The 23284-nt window shown below is 40.4% G+C and overlaps 1 protein-coding gene across 5 annotated transcripts; it reads right to left on the bottom strand.

The window, feature by feature from the left end:
- Positions 1-939: 939 nt before the first annotated feature.
- Positions 940-16814, bottom strand: DDX59 (DEAD-box helicase 59; the record flags this gene model as incomplete). Of its 5 annotated transcripts, XM_084246350.1 has the most annotated exons (7): positions 940-1203; positions 4720-4848; positions 5335-5487; positions 6097-6348; positions 11345-11434; positions 14069-14236; positions 16008-16814. In XM_084246350.1, 7 exons carry the CDS (start codon positions 16812-16814, stop codon positions 940-942), a joined length of 1863 nt encoding a protein of 620 aa, XP_084102476.1. The 5 variants fall into 5 exon arrangements, with proteins under 5 accessions (XP_084102476.1, XP_084102477.1, XP_084102478.1 ...); XM_084246351.1 differs by lacking the exon at positions 4720-4848; XM_084246352.1 differs by lacking the exon at positions 6097-6348.
- Positions 16815-23284: the final 6470 nt, after the last annotated feature.

Genomic DNA, 23284 nt, shown 5'->3' with positions numbered 1-23284 from the left:
CAAAGCAAGACATCTATCCTTTCTTGCAGTATTTAAAATTATCAACTGAATTAGCAAAGTGACATCAATTGCAAAGCAATATTAACATAATGACATTAATTTGGCAAGGAGCCCATGTCAAATATAAAAGCAATTTAAGTTTATCAAATTAAAGGGAGAACAACTAAAAATATAGACACATATCTCGTATTTATCTCTTAAAAGTAGCACCGGTGGGCCTCCCCTGGTGGCGCAGGCAGTTGAGCACCGCACTGTGAAGCTGTCCGCAGCCTCTGCAGCACTGATTCGATCCCGGCTGGCCAGCCGGCAAGGGTCCCACATGGTATGGCAGACCACTTCTGTCTCGCCCGCTGCTCCCCTCAGCAGTGTATTTCGTCAGTATGCCGGTTCTGCTCCCTGCTCTGTCTCTGGTGAATCCTCTCACCCTCCCGTGCATCTGGCCTGTATGTACCCCGGTTCTTGTATAAAATAAATGGATAAATCTTTAAAAAAAAAAAAAGTAGCACTGGCCATTTCTTCCAGCTTCTATCATTTACTTTCCTCCTAACCAGCTTTCATTCACCCAACAATAATTGAGGTGCCAGAGTGATGGCACCAGTGGGCACTGCATGAAGGGATCGCCATGCTTGGTCAGACTCCTTGCTGTGGAACTTTCTGGCTCTGATAGTAACTTTCAGGAATATTTATTTTTAAAAAATAAAGCCTTATCAAGGAGAAATATATTTTATTAAAAATTCACTTACTGAGGTCATTTAATTTATGAGTAAAAAAGGAAAATAAATACAACACTGCTGTATAAATTTGAGATTCTATTACATTAGAAAATCATATGTAAAGTTCTGCTTTACTTACATGTCCCATTTATTCAAATTTTACAGTAATAATATACAGAAATTTCTATGATTATACACAAAAATATATTCAAAATGATGTAACAAATCATTTTTGAGAATTACTCTTATCATGTTTTCTAATAATGTCCATAAGATTAGATCCCGTTACCAGATTGTTCTGTGCCTGTTTGTCTTTCTGCTGTTCCTTTCTCTTCTGGTCATGAAGGTAAGGGGAATTTAATAACTGTGGGGGAAGAATGGATCCAGTGGGTTTTACCCTTTTTGCAATGTCCCAGAAGAGTCTTTTTGAACTGTTATTGATCAAAGTAATTGATGTTCCATTTTGACCTAATCTCCCCACTCTTCCAACCTGAAATGAAATGCAGAGGACATTTAAAACTGTTCAAAGAGAATCTTAATGTCACTTAACAGGGAATGAAGACTAATATTTACAGAGGCTTTACTAAGATGAACATTCATTCAGGTACTTTTTTTAATTGTACATATCAATAAATATGTGAAATCAACTTACTAAGCTGCCACCAGCATATTTTTAATAAGACAGCCGAAACAGAAAATAAGAAAGTGACCAAATATAATGCATTTTCTATGAAACTTATGTTTCAGATACATGTGTGTACGTGCATGTGTGCTGAGGGGGGCAAATGACATAAAGATGTTTCTTATTGTGAGCGGGTTAAGGTAAAAACTTTTGGAAAGTCATTACATTAAGAGCAGAGGACTATTTGATTTAGGGTATATAAGTGCCTGGAAATATAGGACTTAAGCAAATCTTTGTAAAGTTATTTCTCATTTTGATTGAATTAAATGGACACAAATTTGTGATGGAGACCCATGATGGGGAGCAAAATTTACTTGTATTGAAATCTACTGAGAAAAGCTTCAGAAGAGGAGGGGAAGACCCAGTCAAGGCCAATTTCTGCTCCTCAATTGAAAAAGAGAATTTAAAACCTGTACTTAGCAAAACACCTGATTCCTGCCAAGATATAGGAAATTTTAAATATTGAAAAAGAAGAGTTGAAAGGGGTGGCCTCTGACATTGAGACTGGGGAGAAATGAGGGAAGGGAATGCTGTTTTTCAGTATCAGCTTTTAAAAACCTGCTTATGTTATTAAATTATTCCAGCAAAACTAAAAATTAGTATAAAAATTAGCTGTAACTCACTGAATGGGAGAAAAGATTTGTAGATATTATGTAGAGTAAATTTCTTCTAGACTAAAGAACTTTTACAACTCAGTAATAAAAAGTCAACTGAATTAAAAAATGGGCAAAGAATTTAAAAAGACATTCTCCAAGAGAGATACACAAATGGCCAGTAAGTATGTGACACAATGCTGATGTTCCTAGTCACTAGAGAAACACAAACCAAAAACACAAGGAGCGATAACACACACCCACTGACATGGCTGTAATAGAAAAGACAGATCATGAAAATGTTGATATGGAGATGAGATACTGGAGCCCTCATATATCGCTGGGAATGTAAAATAGTGAAATCACATTGGAAAATAGTCTGGTGGCTCCTCAAAAAGTTGAATATAGAGTTACCATGTGGCCCAGAAATTCTATTCCTAGATGTATTCCCAGTAGAAATGAAAACATGTCCTTACAAATACCTGTAAATGAATGTTCACAGCAGTACTACTTGTAATAGCCAAAAAGTAGAAACAACGTAAATGCCCAGCAACTAATCAATGGCTAAAACAAAAGAGGTACATCCTTACAATGAAGTATTGTCTGTCCTTTTAACAATGACATGCTGATAGAGGCTACAATATGGGTGAAGTTTGAAAATATCATGCTAAGTGGAAGAAGCCAGTCCCAAAAGACCACACACTGAATGATCCCAGTTACATGAAGTGTAATTCATGGATCCCATTTATCCAGAAAAGATAAACTCCTATTATAGAGACAGAAGGTGTTTTTTCCTAAAATTGAGTGTGAGAGTGTGTGTGTGTGTGAGAGAGAGAGAGAGAGAGAGAGAGAGAGAGAGAGAGGTATGGGGATTCTTTTCAGGTGATGGAAATTTTCTAAAATTGATTGTAGTAACGGTTGTACAATTCTATTAATATACTGAAAACCACCGAATTATATACAATTTGAGGTGATGAAGGCATAGCATGTGACATATCTACTGAGACATATACAGAGGTGTTTCATACTGAAACAAAAAGCTGTTAAAAAATAACTATAATAATCTCCAAACTCTAAAAGATAGCTGATGCTAACAAATATCTAATTATTTTCACAGAAGCATTCTACCTCCTACAATTAAAAAGCAGACACAAGGAAACACCTATCAAGAATGTAAATATATAATACCCTTTAACCTGAAAGTTGCCCTGCTCAGAGTTTATCTCTAGCTATACCTTCATGAGACCCAAGAATTAATGCTGTTCACTCAGCATTATTTAATAATATGGAAACACTGACCACAGTTAAGGATTTGTTAAATAATTAGAGTACTTACATGTAATCCATTCTTATTTAGTCACTAATCTACAACAAGCCACATTAAAAAGTTTAAAAAGCTTGTAACAGTGTTTGGTTGTATAGTAAGTCCTTAGTATACACTAACACTTATTAAATATTAACTATTATGTGCGCTCATAGGAAATATGTCTAAGATACATTTAATTTAAAAACCCAAGGCAAAGTCTGGTTAGTACAGTATGGCCCCTTTATGTGAGAAGTGTGACAGAGGCACGCAGTGCTTCTATACTATGAATGGTGGGGAGCAATGAGAGGTAGGGGGCTACCTTATGAAGAAGACTTTTCACTGTATATCTTTTGTTATTTGCATTAATTGTTATTGAGGGTGTGTATACTTTGATTACTGAAACAAAAAACACCCAGATACTGACCTAGAAAAGCAGAAGGCTCTAGGGCCATTCTAAATATTGGTAAGAAATTATACACTGGCCAAGCCCTGAGGCCCTGGACGCATTAGAGCACTGTGCACTGTGAATAACTGGGAGCCAAAGGGCTGACCATGGCACAGCCAGAAAAGGCTAAATAATTATAATCAATATACTCTATTTAAGAAGCAAGAGGCTTAAGGGTCTTAATATTTTAGAAAGTTTCCATCCAGAAATATTAAATTAATAGTTTTATAAAAATACACTTCAGTTATTTGAATGAACAATTAACTGTGGAATACTCAGCTCTGACACACAGGTGGTACCAAAAAAGAGAGAAAAAAGAGGTAACAATGCACGAAAGGCACTAAAAGAGCTTCAGTGAATGATCTGAGTAAACGTGGCATTCAGAGGTGATGTGAAGAACATTACAGAAAAGCTGTACTTCAAGAGTGTGTAAATGATGCCAGAGTAGGAAGACAGGTAGCAGTAGGGAAGATAAGGCGGCATTAAGAGAAAGCTCTCTCTATTTCTGCTAGAAACAGAGCTGCTGTTATCTCTGGCAGCAAAGAAAAGGAACAAAACTTTAAAAGGTGAAAGACTAGAACAAATAAGGATATGGGAGAGGAGATGAAGACAAGATTCCTAAAAAAAACCAAATACTTTAATGGATCAATTTTATTCTGGCCAGATATAGCAATCTTTTAAAACAAAGCCCTCCCTCTTTTTTAAATTATAAAAGGCATTAATATGGTCCCTGGAGAAAAACTATAAAGAAATAAAAATAAACCAAAACCCAACTACTTAAAACTGTTTTAAACTAACATTTTAGGTTATTATTTCCAATTAGATTTAATGCACTTTAGGCATAAAGTTTTTTAGTTTATTTACTTTAGAAGCAAAAATACATAAAGTTTTATGTCCATTATAACTTAACATTATATTGACAATGCCTTGCCCAAGAAAATTCAAGAATAAAATGGTGGTAACACACAAAACCACTTTACCTGATGCACATATTCATCCATACTTGAAGGCATATCGAAATTGACCACCAGCTTGACACTGATGAGGTCCAGGCCTCTGCCCAGGACTCCTGTGCTCACCACCACCTCATAGTCTCCGTCCAGTAATCCCTTTCCAAAACAGCAACACGATTCAATGTTTAGAATATATCTTATGTGATTTTAGATAATTCAGATATCTTTTCTTTTTTTTCCCTTCAATGTTGTTGTTGCAGAATCTTTTCAACAAGTAAAGGTCTCAGAAGAGCTTAGAAGTGGGTAAGCATAAGTTCCTACAGCCCCCTGAGAACTGTTTCTATTAATTTACCCAGGCACCTCTCTCCAAAGGTGAACGACTGCTGTCCCAGGCCACAGTGACCTGATTTCCAAAATGGTGGGCTTGGAATTAGTAATCTATTTAGTATATAATCCCTAGAGAAGAGGTTATTGCTCCCAAAACATAGAAGCCCGTGAGCAGCAGCAACAACTTCATACTTACTGCTTTCCTGAAGTTCTTACAGACATTACAAAAAAAAAGACAGCTTTAAAAACATGGTGTCTTTTGAAAATGAGGCAAAACAGATTTATAGGCAGGAAAGAGAACACTGAGAGTCAAACCTTCAAGATGTTTTTCCTCTCCATTTGGGACTTGTCTGAATGTATAGATACGCTTTTCAGGCCTGTAATTTTCTGAACAGCTTCACTCAACAGATCTGCGCCTAGTTTGCAGTCCACAAATACTAACACTGGAGGCTTGAAGAGTTTCTTATCCTGAAAAATTGAAAAGATATATGTGAAATTATTCATATAACATAAATTATGTTGAAAAGTTTTTCTGAAAGCATCTGTACAAATTAGTTATCCATAGGCTTATAAACACTGTTAAGGAGGGGGTGAAAAAAGCCTATTCTGTTAAAATAAGTGTTTTCTTTAAAATACGTACAAACAGAAGCCAAATAATCTACTGTCCATCACATTTCTCCATCACTTCATTAATACTACAAAAATAATACTAAAGTTTAAGTGTAATTTTAATTATTCATAAGTTAATACAAACTACATTTAAGTTAACATTACTTAATAAGTATATTTTTAAGTAACTGCCTGCCCATATCACTCACTTCACAAATTTCTGGTTCAGCTAGTAACTACTAAAAAATTCTACTTCTCAAAGAAAAAATAGCCAAGAAAAAACTAGTCTTCACCTTCTATGTAACACTACTAAAATGCTGTCAAACAGAAAAAAGTCCTTGAATAGTTATGGTATTTTATTACATACCTACACCAAATTCCCCAAAAACTACATCTAAAAATCATTCTCTTAAGAATTGTGAAAAATATGAGAATAACCTACAGAAGGATGGAGTGCTTACTACTCACATTTAAGATTTCAAATAACTTCTTCTTTTTGGCTGGTTCTTCTACCCACAAAATAATCTGACGCACATTGGGACATGGCAAGTTCTTTTCTCCAGTGATAATTCTCACGGGATTATGCAGAAGCCGGTTAGCTAGTTGCTCCATGCTACTTGGAATTGTAGCTGAGGCCAATATGGTCTGACAATCACTAGGAACGTTTTCCAAAATGTCAAGTACTTGCTGTTGAAAGCCCATCTTTAACATGGTATCAGCCTAAAGTAAAATCATTTAAAAGTTAGCCCCACTTGACATTAAGAACAACGGGACTGACAGAATTAATATAAAAAATAAAAACTTCTATGCAGAAAAAAGTACCACAATGTCAAAAGACAAAAGATCAACTTTATATTAACATGTGTTTATATAAAATTATATGCCATATAACCACCTTGTCTACAATGACAAAACTTCTTATTATGGCATTATTAATCGTGGCAAAAAAACCTAACATACTGCTCTGCTCCCCGCTCTGGCTCTGGTGAATTCTCTGTACCCAGTGCACGTATACACAAACAAACAAACAAACAAACAAACAAAATAAATAAATAAAACATGCCTCTATTAAAAAAAAAAAAACCTAACATACATATCCTCAATATCCACAAATAGGGCATGTGATAAATAAATTATGATAAACACAACATAACACTATGTTGTCATGAAAAATTACCAGAAAGTCCTTTATTAAATAATAATGAATCACTATTAGGAGCAAAAAGCAAAGTACAGAATACTATGTAGACAAAGGTTGAACTGGAGTATACATTCAAGAAACATAATTGCTAACTCTGGGGTGATTTTCAAGCTGTATGAGGAGGGGGCAATTTCAGTTTTCAAAGTATGCAAAGTTTAAATTTTTATTATGGAAATACTTACAAAATATTTTAAATAAGAAATTTAATGCTGGGGCTTTCATTTCTGTGTGTACTTCTGCTTTTGTTAGTTTTTAAAAACAATGAATGTACTACAAAGCAAAGAGAAATTTTTTTTTAAATTAGTGCTGCTTTAAATTAGGAAAGAGCAAGGCTATCTTTTTTTTTGCTTTTTAAGGCTCTCTTGATTTTCAAATACACTGGTCTTTCTTCTCTCAAAAATTTTCTCCTCCCTCACTGGCTACTCCTTTTCAAACTCCATAATCTTCAGAAGACTCCGACATGGTGGTGAGCCCCAGGGACTGTGCCCTAGGCCCCTCTTCGCCCTCATCTATGCTCTCTCCCCAGGTTCTGTGACCAAATTCCTTGAATGCATCAAAGACCCCCCAAAATCTTATCTCTGGCTATAACTTCTTTCCTGAACTTGAGTGGCAGAACCCAACTGCCAACTTAACATGCCCACTTGGATCTAAAAAGACCCTCAAATTTAACCTTTTTAAAACAGAAATTTCCACTTTCTCAACGGCAAGCCCACTCTTATTTCAGGACCCACGTTTGGAATGGCATCATCAAAAACCTGTTTCACCCCACATATAATCCACTATTAGTCCTGTTGACACTACTAACACACCCCAGACCCAGTCATTTCTCTCAGTTTGCACTGAGGATACTCCCACTCTTGACACTCCTACCTCAGGATCCATTTTTCTCAGTCAACCAGATTCTTCTAGAACATAAATTAGATATTGTTACTGCCCTGCTTAAACCTGCCAATGACTTCCTATCACACTTGAATAAAACCCAACTCTTAACTGTGGCCTGAAAGAGCTATATTCTCATCCTCATCCACTTCCCTGACCCCATCTACCACTGTCTCTCTCTCATTCTCCTGGACCCTGCCACACTAACCTTCTTTCGGTCCCCATTGCCCCACGCTTGTTCCCACATTAGCTGCGCACTGACAGTTCTGTCTGAAATAATCTCCCCTTCAGATGGACCTTCACAGGGCTGGCTCCTTCTCAATGAGAGCTCAGCATGAAATCACCTCAGAGATACTTCCCCTACCCCTGGCTAAATCTAAGGCAAACCACTGGTTGTCTCTGGCATGTGACCCTGTATTCACAGGTATATCACAGGTCATCTCGCTTTCCATTGCATCCTCAAAACCAAGAAGATAAGACATGTATTTGATAGATAAGCATTCATGTTCTAAGCACTGAATAAGAGCTTACTGATGTCAGACAGCTTGCTAACCAAAATCTTCCTAAAGATAAGCATGAGTTTTTAAAGATTCCCAGACTCTAACTCAGACCTGTTGAGTCAGAATATCCAAGTGTGAGCTCTGGGCTGCCATTACAGTCACTAAGCATGCAGGTGATTCTTCACATTAGAGCAACTTGGGAAACACTGCACTTGCCATTGGGGGAGAGTAGGGACCAGGATGTAAATAGGGAGTCTGCTCGTAGGTCAACACATCAGAGCAAAGAAGTCCTAAACCTGCCTGGGGGTGTGAGGGAAGAATCCTGTCAGAATCACAGACATGTAAAGAAGGATGAGCAGGTAGATGGGGAGGGAACAATCACTGGGCCAAAGGACAAGCACAGAGGAGAGAGAAGGGGGCAGAGCAGATTTTTCTGATTCTACAGGAACTTCTCAGTTTCCATGCCTGAGGATTCTTGCGTCCTTGCCTCCCCTGGAATCAGCGGCTCTCTTCCTCAGGGATATTATTAATCTCAGTTCCTTCCTGATCTCCCAGGCTACTTCTCCCTTGACTGACTCATGTCAAATTCCACAAACCAGACCCTCAGGCTAGTCCTCATCTCTCACTAACCCTCCTCTCTTACAAGCGCTAGTACACGTCATTGACTCCAGTGCACGTTTCCTGTGTCTAGAGTACTTCTCCTTGCCCATCATTCACACAAAATCCAGTATCTCTAAAACCAAATGCAAATATTATTGCGTAGTCCCAGCCCTTACCCACTTGTTCTTTCCTGAAGCCAAAAGCACCATCCTAATTTATGGAGCCAGCCCTACAGCCTCCTCTCCCTCTCATCTTCATCCATCAGAGGACCCACAAATGACTTCTTTACAGTGACTTGAAGACGTGACCCTGCTTGGCTCCTACCCTGCCCCTGCCCCTCCTCACCTCTAGTCTGGGTGGCTGGCTCTTGTCTCACAGAATCTTTTATCTTTAATTTCTCTTGAACGGCACAGCAGAGTGACTACCTAAACCACCACTTTCAACATGTTACACCCCAACTCAATAATTTACGAAGCCGCACAGATTCCCACATCAAATCCAACTTCTGCTGTCCTTTCAAGGCCCTCTGTAATTTGACCCCACCCTAGCTACTCAATTCTACTTCCTATTACTCCTCGGGAGAACTCTTCCAGGCTGGCCGGTCTCCTCTGCCCCTTAGCCCATGTGCTTCGACTGTCTGGCTCTGCTCCTGTCATTGTCTTCACCTGGAATGTTGGATGCAGTTTCTAGTTTTCTAAGTCTGTTTCCATCTGTGGAGACCCAGATCACACGCCATTACCTCTGAGAAGCCATTTGCTACAGTCCCCATTCATATACTCTCTCATTTGTCCTTCTGACCTCACATGTCCTGAACAATTAGCATATCATACATAGTCGTGTTATTTCACTAACAGCTATATCAGGGGGTGGCTAACAATGGCTCATGGGACAAATTCATACCTTTGCTTGTTTTTATAGATTGTTTTATAGGACACAGTCACACCCACCCATTTACACACTGCCTATGGTTGTACTGAGTAGCTGCCACCGAGGACATTAGCCCCAAAAGCCTAAAATATTTACTCTCTGGTTCTTTATAGAAAGACTTTGTCAATCCCTGGTCTACATCATTCAGTCTTTTGTATTTAAGTCTATAGGATAATGTCCTCGCCTTTGTTTCAAATATTTGTCTTTTTCTCCAATAAGATTTCAGCACTTTGTAGACCTAAATGGCATTTAAAGCTTCAAGGTGGTGCCATCCAGACTTACCCAGAGTTGGCCAATCTGTACCTAGTAGCACCTGTGCACTGACCTGTATCAGTACCTGACCCACTATATTGTTTACCAGCTCATCTCACCTCTACACCACCCAGAGACCATATTCTTAAACACCAGGAACGGGACAGAGACTGAGAATAACAGGCTCCCCACACATGCTGCCAAGCAAACACAGCTCCTCCACCATTACACTAAGCACTGGGGTGCCCGTGAGCCTTGTTTATGTAAGAAAATGAAAACACTGTGAAGAAAAGCAAGGATGAGTGGATCCCAACTTCCGCACATGGGTTCCTTCTCAGAAGCATTAGATGAGAACTGAAGAAGGATTTACCAAGAAAGGGATGGCCAGCCTACGTCCAGGTGGCAGCCAGTGGGATCATGAACATGAGATTCATCAGTTCCACCAAATGTCCTGCCAGGAAAAGGCTGACTTAGCAGCACTTTTGAAAGGCTGAATAATATTTGACATCTAAGTAGGACTTTTTGGTCTTTTAGACATTTTCATAGTCATTGCTTCATCCTCCCACAAATCTGCAAATTTTAATGACTTGCCTGAGGTGTCAGGGTAGATGAAATAAAGGCTCAAGCCCTAGTCCTGTGGATCCTCGCTCTGAGTTCTTCCCTCACCCTGTTACCTCCCTGCCACCGCACCCTCCTTGGGACTCACTGGCCCTGGCTGGCCATCACCTAGCTCGCTGTAACACAGTCCTCTGCTCTGTCACTGCCAAAGCGACAATGTGAAGGCAGTTGAGCATGCCTATCTGGGCTGGACACAGCCTTGTGTTCTCCTGCTGCTCAGACAGTGGACGCTCACCTGTTAATAAAATGTTTATTTCAGCTCATTAAGCAAGCAAAAGTATAAAAATGCCCATTCTCTCTATAGAACACAGAAAACTACAACCACAGATCCCACAGATCTATGCAGAAAAAAATTCAAAAGGTGATTCAACTAAACATTATTCAGTTACTCCCAAAAGTCCTTGTTAATTATTATTTGCCACTGATTCATTTTGTGGACAAATGATAATGAGCATCAATGTTTAGAAAACTTATCAATGAGGATATAGTTGAATTTATGTTTTTTATCAAGAGGAAGAGATAGCTATGGTTTAATTTTAGCATGCAATACCTTACTTTAGCTACTATCTCTACAGGAACCAGCTTAAGAACCACCACGGCAATGAAAAAAACCTCTGAATTTTTCTTCCCTTTGTGGGTAAAAATACCTAAACACACAATGAAGTTATGTAACTTTAGAATATATTTGTCATAAATTATATAAAGTTATGTGACTAATGGTTCTAAACACACTACTTACTTCATCTACTACTACGATTTTTATATTGCAGAGTTCTACAGAGTTCTGTTTTAATATATCCAGAATTCGCCCAGGAGTTGCTATGATAACCTGGATAAAAGAGAAAAAGCAAATAAAAAAGTCAGATAATATTCATTCCTCTATTCATTCATTCTACACTTATTGAATGGCTAGTATGTGTCAGACACATAAGTTATTGAATTCTGATGAATGAATCAGACACAATCTTGGCTCTCATGAAACTTAATATAAAGGAAGAAATGGATAAAACAAATGAATGCTCTAAGATCAGTATAGCGTGCAGTAAATGGAGGGTGGATCCAGTGCCAGCTAACACATGCACTAAACTAAAGGAGTAGTGGGAGGAAGCAAGGCAAGGAGAGTCCAGACAGAGAAAAGGGGCGTCCAAGAACACTCTAAGGTCGAGAGGCCCCTGAGTGGGAAGGGTGGGGAGAATGTCCCAAAGCAGGGGCCAGCGCAGGAAGTGTGACCTCTATTTGGCTCTGCAGGCAAAACCAAGTTCCATAACCTCTTTGGGCCTGCTAAAGCATCTTTAAATTAACAGGTTGATTTCTACAGTTGATTAAGGCTTTTAACAGTTTTATAATACATAAGATAAAGTGATGACTAAAAGTAGGGCCTCTTTAATCAGACAAACTCAGCAGGTATCTCAGCTCTAGCATTTAATAATAGTATGAGTCTCTGTTCTCTCATCCATAAAATGGAAATGATAAAATGATCATTGTGAGGACTAAACGCGACAGTCCCTGGATAAAATATAGAACTACAAACGATCTAATCAACTGTATTCTACTTTTCAAGTATACACCAACACAATGGTAAAATCACTGAAAATGATAACAGTTCTGGGTTATGAGGCTTTTATAATATAGTTGTACGGAACTATAGGGTTCTGCTAGGTTTTTTAGAAATAACACAAATATTAAAATTTTAGTTATTTTGGATTAAGCTCACCCCGTTTTTTTCCTTTAACAACCCCCCCCCCCAACACACACACACTGGTTTGGAAATCATAAACTTTTTTTTTTTCCATTCTTTTGGTGCTTCATCTTGAGTTTTAACAAGGATATATAGCTTAATGAAGTCTAAAGTTAATTGACATTTTTATCTTTTTCTTGGATAATCAAGGGAAAACAGTCTTTTCCCACACACTTACATGCTACTGTTGGCCAGTATTTACCTCTATTTTTTATTTTTTGAGTTGTACTGGACACATTATCAGTTTTTGATGTATGAAATAATGTGTTGATATATGCATATATATGATCACCAGGATAAGCACAGTTCACATTCATCACCACAAAGTCACATTTTTCCCCTGTGATGAGAATTTTTAACATCTACTTTCTTAACAACTTTCAAATATACACTATATATTAAAGATAGTCCCCAAGCAGTATATTACATCCCCATTTTTCTTCTATTTTTACAAACTGTTTATGATTACTGCTGTTTATTCTAATCGTTTACATTTACCCATGTTAACCATTTTCTTTCCTCACCATTATTTCTTTTCCACATTTTAGTATCATCTTTATCTGTAGAATATTTTACTTCAGAAATCCCTTTAGATGCTCTACTGCTAATAAACTTTCGCAGTTTTGTTTATCTGAAAACATCTTTATTTTGCCCTTGCTCTTGAAAGGCAGCTTTCCTGAGCGGACGTTTCAGTCACCAGTTCTCAGCCGGTGTCTGTGAGGGACACAGTCTGGCATGGGGAGAAGTAGCAGCATCAACAAGGTGAGGCAGAGGCCCTCAGAAAGGTGGCCCCAGACAGGTTGATTTAGCCTGAGCTGTTGAGGAGAATGCAGGGTCGACTCTACTGAGGTGACCATGAGAGACAGGTTACACACTGGCGGACTGGTCAGGTAAACATATAAAGGATAATGAATAGTTTTCTCACTGTCAAGAGTTACAGATGTAGAATCAGAAAACCTATAGTGAATCTTGCTGTGTTGAATTAGAATTAGAATTGGAAGTATCAACGTGAACTCATGGTCTCTGATAAATGCAGATACGGAAGCAAGATAACCCAACAGCAGCTACCAATGGCAAGCAGCCCAACCTGGAGCCCAAACCTGGGTTTCTAAATACTATTCTCTACCAAAAGGAATCAGGGCTCTGTGGAAAAAGGCACAGTTTCAGGGTTGAGGCAAGGAAAAGACAAGGTAAGCAGGGCACATCTTTAGATAGAAAATAAGGAAGTGCTCAGAGGATAATGGAACTATAATAAAAGCACATGAATGGGGTCAGAGGAACAGACTGTAGTGTTAATCTATCTGTATTGATGGTAATTTACTGCTTATAATTGTACTGTGGTTTTGTAGGCTATTATCCACGTTTTTAGGAATCACACTCAAGTGTATTAGCCATGGACCTTTAGAAAAATGCCATCTTTCTGAGATTCAACTTCTCAACCACAAAATTTGGAATATGCCAACCCACCTCCAAGAGCAAACGTGATGATTAAATGAGATAATGCATGTGATAACATCGAAAAGTGTCCAGCATATACAACAGAAACTCCAGAAAGGATGTCCCCTTATTTTTCTAGAAAAAACAAACTTAAAAAAATTAAGGCTTACTTGGCAAGAAATTAAAAGCTACCTGAAATGCATTCAACAGTGCCTCAAAGAGGAAAAAAACCTAGTTCCTATACTCCTACAATACTTTTCAAAGGCCTGGGATAAAATTGGTGCTTACCTTCACATACTGCCGCAGGCGATGAAGCTGTGGGGGCAAGGGTAAGCCCCCTACCAGAAGCACGGTCTTCATGCGTGGCAGGCCACTCATCAACTCTTTAGCCTGTCTCTCGATCTGAATGGCTAGCTCTCGTGTAGGTGTGAGAATGAGTGCACATGGAGTTTTGTTCTGCAAAGATGTGAAAAATAAATCTAGGAAGATCAGCAAATAATTCCTGTTGATATAACTAAATCTTCAGAATGATTCCAGGTGCATTTCCCTTTTAAGTGTTCCCAACAGCCCAAGGGAGGGGGCCCTACTGCTTCCTTACTGCAGATTTCTTTTTCCAAAAACTGTAACTTGACCCCCATTTCTTACATAACACAGACACTGGGGCAAAGGAGCTTCATCCACAGTAACAGAGGTGGGAAAACTCAAGGTTTGCTCCTAGTTAACTGGACCTACCGAGGCAAGCTTCTTCTCAAGAAAAAACCCACTAATCACCATGAAGATGTTGTTCAAGCTTGGCATTCTAGCCATGCTCTTTCCCTCTCCTCTCCTGTAGAATTTACTTTTTTTTTGTCCAAAGGACTTACATATAAATATACTATTTCCTACTCTACGACTCTCTCTTGGTCCCCTAGTGAGTTTTACCTATATATTGAACATCTAGTGCTTTCTTTTCTTTTTTTCCTTACATTGTTTACTTCTACTTTTTAGTTTTCCAAATCTTCTCCCTTTATCTTTCCTTCCTTTACCCACTTCTTTCACTTGTTTCCCTGCTTGCCATATATCACAAGTTCGGCAGTACTTGGCAAAAAGCAATTAACTCAAAATATTTGTGAAATTATGTGCTGAAGTACTTTACATGCTATAAACTAACAAGCAAGGTAAGGCAGTATTATTTTAAGATGAACCACGGATCACATTTAAGCACTGCATTTACTCTGAAGCACTACAAAAGTGTTCCAACTTTTGTATAAATCAGTTTCTTTAAAACAATAAACTGCCACAAAAATTGCAGTTTCCCCAAATTAAGTTTATTTTGTTAGAAAGAGATTATTTTAGAAGGAAAACAAATTTTTTAGACCTTCAATGAAGAACTCTTTGGCTCAATATAAAAAAGAAATATTCCCTAAAATTAGGCTATCAGAAGCAAGATGGTTAGTAGTACCAAATAAAAAGGTTAGCGGCTTGGCAGTTGTTAGCAAAACTGCCCAGGCCAAGTCAGATATAGTGGCAAAGATTCTGATTACTTCTATCAAACAAGAAGGCAGACAGCAATGGCTTCCAAAGCACTTCCTCCCCTTGCCAGAGGGAGTTAGGCTTTTTATAGGATGACTGGTATGGGACAAGCTGAGATGGAGAGGAAGGTCAGGAATCCTGGTTACACAGACACTGTGGAGTTTCATGATGGGATCATGCCTCATTGTGGGGCGTATGTTCAGCCAATGGTGGCCAGGGACCCCCTGGCAAGGTGATTTTATTAAATAATGTTAAACATCCCCGATCGGGCCTCCCTGGTGGCGCAGGCGGTTGAGCTCTGCACTGTGAAGCTGTCCACAGCCTCTGCAGTGTGGGTTTGATCCCAGCCGGCAGGCAAGAATCCCACATGGCGAAGCAGACCTCTCCTGTCTCGTCTGCTGCTCCCCTCAGCAGTGTAATTTCATCAGTCTGTCTGTTCTGTTCCCCGCTCTGTCTCCGGTGAATCCTCTCACCCTCCCGTGCATCTGGCCTTTACCCCGGTTGTTGTATAAAAATAAATAAATCTTTAGGAAAAAAAAAAAATCCCCGATCTAGTTTGGGCCAGAATGAACCTCTAATTCTCTGCCTCCCATGTAACAAGAAGACTAGTGATTACAGTTGTAAATATTTAGTTTGCAATTTCAACCCAGTTAAGGATGAAATTGATAAGTACCTCACTTGTTTCTGAGAAGATGACATGTGAACTCTAACTTACCTCCAATAAAGCTCGGATGATAACAGGAAGAAGAAAGGCAGCTGTTTTGCCCGAGCCAGTATCTGCACTAGCCAAAATGTCTCTTCCCAGAAGCCCCACAGGTATCATCTGCATTTGGATGGGGGTTGGAACTTCATAGCCTGATTTCTTCAAGTTGTGATTTAAGGCCTCAGGGAAACCACAATGCTCAAAGTCAATAATGGGCCTGCAGACATCCTGACCTTGAACTACAATTCCTAGCTGCTGTTTAAGATTTTCAATCTGGGCCTCCTGAAGGTTCAGAATAAAGGGGTGTTCTTTATAGGTATAAGCAACATTAAGTGGAGACTCTGGCTCAGAATCAGCTTTCTGAGCATTACTAAGTTTGAATTTGTCTTCCTTTTCCTTAACTTGCAGAAGATGTTTTGCTTTACACTCCAAGCTGCACACATCTTCATCTGTCTCATCACAGATATACTCTCCATAACGACCACAGATGACACACACAGGCTCCCCTGGCTCTGCCCAACGCTGTGTTTTGGAAAATGACTTAACAGGGTCTTCAGAAAGACTGCTATCCTTTGTATCCTGCTCAGATGTGCCCATGCCAACCTGGGTCAACTGGCCAGCTGGACAGGGCAAAGGGAAAGGCTCCCCACTGGACCTGCCTGGTGTTTCAGCTTCTTTTGTACCTGAAGTATCAACTGAATCATTTCTGTCTTTATCCAACTGAAGGTCTTCTGCCTCTGGTTTAATTTTCTTAGCGGCACAAATTTTGACATCATCATTAGCATTCCTCTTGATTTTCAGAGACCTTGGAACGAACATCCTTCAATATTCTGTTGAGGAAATGATGAGATATCTTTTACTCTCAATAAAGCTCAAGTATAAAGTACTCTATGGTTATCCCGGAGTCAGCCTAATGTCCCTGGGCTTGGCCTCAAAGGAATAAAAGGAGACATCATGACACTACTTAGTATCAAGTTTTTCTTTCATTCATCAATTTCCTCTAGTGAAAAGACAGAATCCTTTACACACACACACACACAGTGAAACACTGCATACTGTTAAACACAGCATTGTTACACAGAGCCACTTTCTGTTTACTATTTGCACTTTGAAATATCAGATATTACAGAAATTCTGTTGTAAATCCTTCCATTCCATTTTCACAGACTTGATAAACACTTCACAATTGGAATCTTTAAAATTAAAATTGCAAGGCTATCTTACAATAAATAACACAGAGCGTGCATTATGCTCTAAGCCCAGTGCTCAGTGCTTCACCTTAACTGAATCTTCACAAGCTTGTAAACTAGGTTAGTACCACCATCCCCACATCCACAGATAAGCATGTATTTTATTGTGCTATTTTATCATTGACTCCTTTTTCACATAAGGAAACTCAACCCCGGAGAGACTGACTTGCCCAAGCTCACACAACTCTGGCCTCAGCGCAAGCTCTCAACCACAGTTCTGTTTACTCCAAAAATGTTTTTGCAAAATGATAGCGACTGGGAAAGATTTTCAACATAATTTTGCGACTATCAAATATACCAACGAACGTTTTCCTAAAATGCTCTGGATAAATTGCCAGATTCCATTTTTCCAGAAACATTCCAACAAACGTGCAACTGAGGGTCTGGATCACCACCCTAAGCCTCCGGAAACGCCCAGGGGTCGGGGGAGGGAAGGACGGATCTACGCGAGCCGAGGAGCGCCCGGAACTCAAGTCCTCAAAAGGCGAAACGCTCCGCGGCGGCCTCGGGGTCTCGCCCACGCCCCCACCCGCTAGGCCCCCCACACCCTCCCCTCGGCCGCTGCCTCACCCCCGCCTGCGGCCCCACACCCCGGGAGTGTGCGCGACGCGGCGCTGCTAGGAGACCGGCCTGGCGGGCGCCGGGTTCCGGACCGAGGTCCGGGACGCGGCGTCAACAAGGCGGGCGGGCCTTTGGGGGCGCCGGGCGGGAGAGGGACGACGACCGCCGCGGCCTAGCGCCCGGCGGCCCGGAGCAGGGTGGGCCTGACCGGGAGAAGGCCCAAGCGGCCGGGGCCGCGGCGCGCTCACCCGCGCAGATCTGGGGCCGCGTCCGCGCCGACTCGGGCCCGGCTCCCTGCCCACAGGCGCGGACCTATTCTGGGCCTACTCTGCGGCTCGGAGGGGCGAAGCGGAGCGGAGCCCGAAATCCACTTCTCCGGGTTTTGGGAGAGGGCCGCGGCGGGGAGGCGGAGCCACCTTGGGGGCGGAGCTCAGCTGCGGCCGGGGGGAAGGGCGGAGGGGCGGGGCGCGAGCTGGCCACGCCCCGGCCGGGTCTGGCTGCTGGTAACCCGCGGAGCAAGCGAAGGCTGGACTTGCTCTCCCGGGGGGCGGGTGGACGGGCCGTGGAAACTGGGGGATCCTCTTGGAAGAATTTACATAACGGAGTGACGGAGGCTGGTGAAAGCCTGACAGCCCGGAAAGACACAAGAGGGCGGTGCACAGGCCTGATGCTCTCAGGAAGTGTCAAGTTTGAGTGTAAATGGGAGACTCAGAGGACCCAGTGGGCATAAAAACCCTATTTTATTATAAAGTAAAAATCCAAATCAACAAGCAACTATAAACCAGAAACACTGCGGGGGTGGGGAAGGAGGAGGAATTAGGATCAAAATAAAGGGGGGTGGGGTGGGAATTGTATAGGGAATATAACCAAGATGAAAATGCGTACATTGTGCAAAAATGAAAAATGATGTAAAAACATAAAATAAACCCTTTCTGCTTGTAGTTAGCAGAGTAACTCTAAACAGTGAGCTTCATACTGGATAGCTGATACATTGGATATTATTTCCGCCACTACCACAACCAGCCAACACCAAAAAGAAAGTAACACTAGTTAACACAGGTCACGGTTTTGGGTTCCAGTGCATATACCCTTTCCCTCTTTTACAGTCTCTGGAGCCACGAGCCCCACGCAGCTTGTAGTTGAGAGATGTTGCGGGTGAGAAGAAAGCTGGCTGAAAGTAAGGAAAGTGGAGCTATGTCTTAAGTATTTTCAGTCTAATATTTGATGCATGCAAAACAGTGTTGAACAAATACGTAAACTTTAAAGCATGCATTGCTTTAAAGTTGAGTCACAAAAACCTGTGACTCCACCAGGAGTCGAGATTTGTTTATATCTCCTGGCTTCTACCCCTTGCCATCTTTAGTAGTTTATGGTGGTTGAAAGCATCCCTAAACTACATTATTTCATGTTTCTTCTTTTTGAGCTTGATCACACACACAGCTACCCAGCCACGCACATGTATACACACATACATATAAGCTGGTATAACCTGGGAATTCTGTGATTTGTTTTTATCAGTCAACATTTCATTTGATTCACCCAACTTAAAACAAACAATAAAACATTTATTTTCACTGCCACAATATTGCGTTTCTGTAGTTTACATATGTGACCATATAAAATATTACGGAAATAACCCCTCCCTGCTCTGGCAGCTAAGGGGGAAAACCATAGGCCTGCAGTCTGTGGAACAGCTCTGCAAAATCTGCTCCCTGTGGGTAAAGCTAGTCTTTCAATCCCCACTGATGACCAAAGAGCTGATAAAGAAAATTAAACAAGGGGCACCCAGCCACTGCATCTTCCTTAAGTCCCTGCATTGCCTTTCTCTGCACTGGACAGCAGCAGCTATATCTTTAGGTAAAAAATAACAGAACCAGAAACTTCCCATCAAGAATAATCACATTTTTAATATCAGTGACTCACTTCCTAACTCTATAATGCAAACGTGTTTGTTGAAACAGTTCTCACAGAATACTGCTTCCCAGGTTCAAATGCTCATTTGGTTATCTAATAAAATTTTGTTTGTACTTGAAACTTGTATTCAAGTAAACAAGTGTAGTGGCAGGATGGCCACAGGGCAGGTTCTTTATGATTCAGCAGACCGGGGTAAAGGAGGAATCTAGGAGCCTTCAGTGGGTTTCTCAGGCTTTTATTGAGCTGTTACACATAGAGCAGCAACCAGGTACATGGCAGGCAAGAGTGCCAGGGGGCCATCAGGCCTCCAAGCCCCTGGCAAGTCTTCACTCTGGGCTTCTCTGGCTTCTTTTCTCCCTTCTCTCTCCTGCCTCTCTCCTGCTTCTGCTTCTCTGGGTGACTATCTCAATACCCCTCCCAGGGCCCACAGAAGTAAACAAGTCAGCTTACAACAGTGTAACAACTGCAGGTACCCCATCAGGCAGGGTCATCCTAATGGTTGGAGGGCAGAAAAGCCTGGAAACCATTTACCCTACAACATGTATAACTGTTTATCCATTTTCCTGGTGATAGTTGGGTTCCCAGAACTCTGTGCCCAGAATTTTATTATTACTAGAAGCAAATTTACCATAAAGCTAATGAAACTTTATTTCAGGACCCCTTACCCCCACGGGTCCCTTCCATAGCCCTAACAGCACAGCCCTGGCTATGTGTTCACAAGGTCGTATATTTTTGTAAAATCTGCAAATAAAATTTGCACAATAGGACAACTTTCTTTTTCCACTCCAGCTTTCCCACCTTCAGCATTTCTTAAATTGGGATGATGATGGATGGATGGATGCAAGCATTTGGGGCTTGAACAAAGATGGATTGAACTGGAGGAATACCATTTACTTTTAGGTAGGTGGAATATATATATATATATTATACACATATACAGACTGTGTGTGTTAATATTCCCAAAGTATCTATGTTAATATGTATTATAATATGTATAATAATATGTATATAATATGTTAATATGTATGTTAATATTCCCAGAGTAGGAAGGGGCAGGAACAGATACAGATGTCATATTAGGATCTCAATGTGTCCTACAGCATTCAGTTCTAGAAGTATATGCATGATGGGGGAGAAGCATAGTTTGATATAGGAAGCTAGAAGCTAATCTGTAAAAATTCATGAGATTGTATAAGATTGTAAATGCAGGATTGGGTTCTGACCAATGTCCAGTCAAAAAGTTGTTCTTTCCATTGAGAATGTATTCATGATTATATAATTATAAATGTACTTTGAATTTTTTTCTTTATTGATGGGAATCACAAAGTAGAATTACTCAGATCCCTGAGTTTGTAGGTCACTCTTTCTGGATGGGAAGACACACGCTTTATACATCTCATGTAGCAATAATAAAATTTTTGGGCCTCCCCAGTGGGGCAGGGAATTAAGACGCAACCTATGAAGCTGTCCGCAGCCACTGCAGTTCGAGTTCGATCCCTGGCCGGGGAGCTACCCACATGGCTCAGCAGACCTCTCCTGACTCTCCTGTTGCTCCCTTCGGCAGTGTATTTCAGTCAGTCCACCTGCTCCCCACTTTGTCTCTGGTGGATCCTCTCACCCCCCACATCTCTGGCCTGTGCACCAGTTCTTGTATGCATAAATAGATAAATCTTTTAAAAAATAGAATAAATTTTTCAATAAACCATGCTAAAAGAAAGACATAATAATCTTTTTCTGTCTCTCTTTAGAAAACTGTAGCAGAAATCACTGTCATATGAAAAGGGGATCAAAGGCTATGCAGCTAAAAAAATGAAGGAGAAAGCGATGGAGGTGTGTGAGACAATTCCTTTTTTTTTAAAAAAAAGGTCCTTTACCAGGTTTTGTCACATTTGTAATTTGTTGTGGCTTTTCTCAATAATATAATAAACTCATGCCCCCCCAACTGAATATGCACCCCAGTAATAACTAATGAGGCTGATAAACACACACGCATATACACACACAATAAATCAAGTTTGGTAGCTTGAATTTCTACATCTTTACTATAGTTCATGTTCAGATTTACCTGTCAGTATGTCTCTCACTCCATTAATAGATAAAGTAGATCAAACAGGCAATCTCCCATTTAATGATGGATTTGTGTGTTTTCCCTGTGACTCCAGTAATTTTAATTGTGTATTTTGGAGCAATTTTATTTTAGAATCATTATTTATTAAGCAATGTAAGCATTCATATGCCATAGATTTGAATGCTTTTGGTAGGGTCCTACCACAAGTCCTGCCACTCTCCATGCTCATACCAGGAGGTATGCTGCTAGTGGCTAACTGAATTACTGAATAATTTAGAGGTAGTGAGCTTCCTACTACAGGACAGCCCTGTTCTTCATTGGACATCTCTGATGATGAGTACCATTTAGCTAGACTCTCTTTGAGGTCAGGCATTATGCCAAGAATTTTATAAACAGTATCATGCTTACTTATCAGTGCAATCTTACAAAGTAGGTGTTTTATCCCTATTATACGAGTGAAGAAACAGGGTAATTAAGCAACTTGCCCAAAGCCACACAGTGCTGACAGTGTAGCAGAAATTGAAAGTCCAGGGCTGTCTCCTAAATCCACTAGACGACACTGCCTTCAAGGTCTTCTTTATCTTAGGTCTAAAACCAAAGCTTGTGCCCTCAACTTTCTATCAAGGGACCTGGTTCTAACCACCATTTTCAGCTTTCCCAGCACCTGCCCAATCCCTAGGCAACCTCCGCAATAATCCAGACTAGTATGTGTCTCTTAACTCTGCCAACTTTCATCAGTTTGCTGGTAGAAGCTTTCAAGCTTTGCCATATTCACTAATATCACATTGTTACTTTTGAAGAATAGTCATTATTCATATATGGGATGGTTCATTTTTAATGTACAGCCCAGCCTGCTGAGTTACAAGCCATTACTGCATGTGACTCAGGCGTGCTAGATGAAGCCTAATACTTAACATCAAGCTCTTCATCTTTCAGGGTTAGTAAGTCAAACCACCAAACCACTCAGATATCAATTTGACCCCATTGTATGCTCTTTAATAAAGAGCTTAGGTTTAGATTTCCCCTTAGGTCTCATCAAAGCACAGTTTAATTAACCTAAATGGCTATATCTGTTTTTTTCATAAAAAGTTTTTTTAAGGTTTTTAATTTTATTTTTCTGTAGAAGAGCTGGGGTGTAGGCCAGAGACTCTGGGGATGAGAGGGCTCACCAGAGACAAAGTGGGCAGAAGAGGTGGATTTACTAAAATACACTGCTAAGGGGAGCAGAGGGCAAGACAGGAGAGGTCTGCTGCGCCATATGTGGGTTAACTCCCTGGCTAGGGATCAAACTCTGGCCATGGGGTGATAGCGCTGAGACTTAACCCCTAGGCCACCAGGGAGATCCCATAAAAAGTTTTTACCAACAGTGTTACAGAGGTCTTTTCTGAGACCATAGAAAGCATTACCTAGAGTAGTTCACATGGAATTCACAGATGGCAGCATTAATATGTACTAGAGACATTATGCTTCATGGCAGGGAGGGACAAGAAAATATT

The sequence above is a fragment of the Talpa europaea genome (assembly GCF_964194135.1).
Source record: "Talpa europaea genome assembly, chromosome: 10".
NCBI classification, from domain to species: Eukaryota; Metazoa; Chordata; class Mammalia; order Eulipotyphla; family Talpidae; genus Talpa; species Talpa europaea.
The sequence above is the reverse complement of the archived record's forward strand: the minus strand, read 5'-3'. Positions and strand labels throughout refer to the sequence as shown.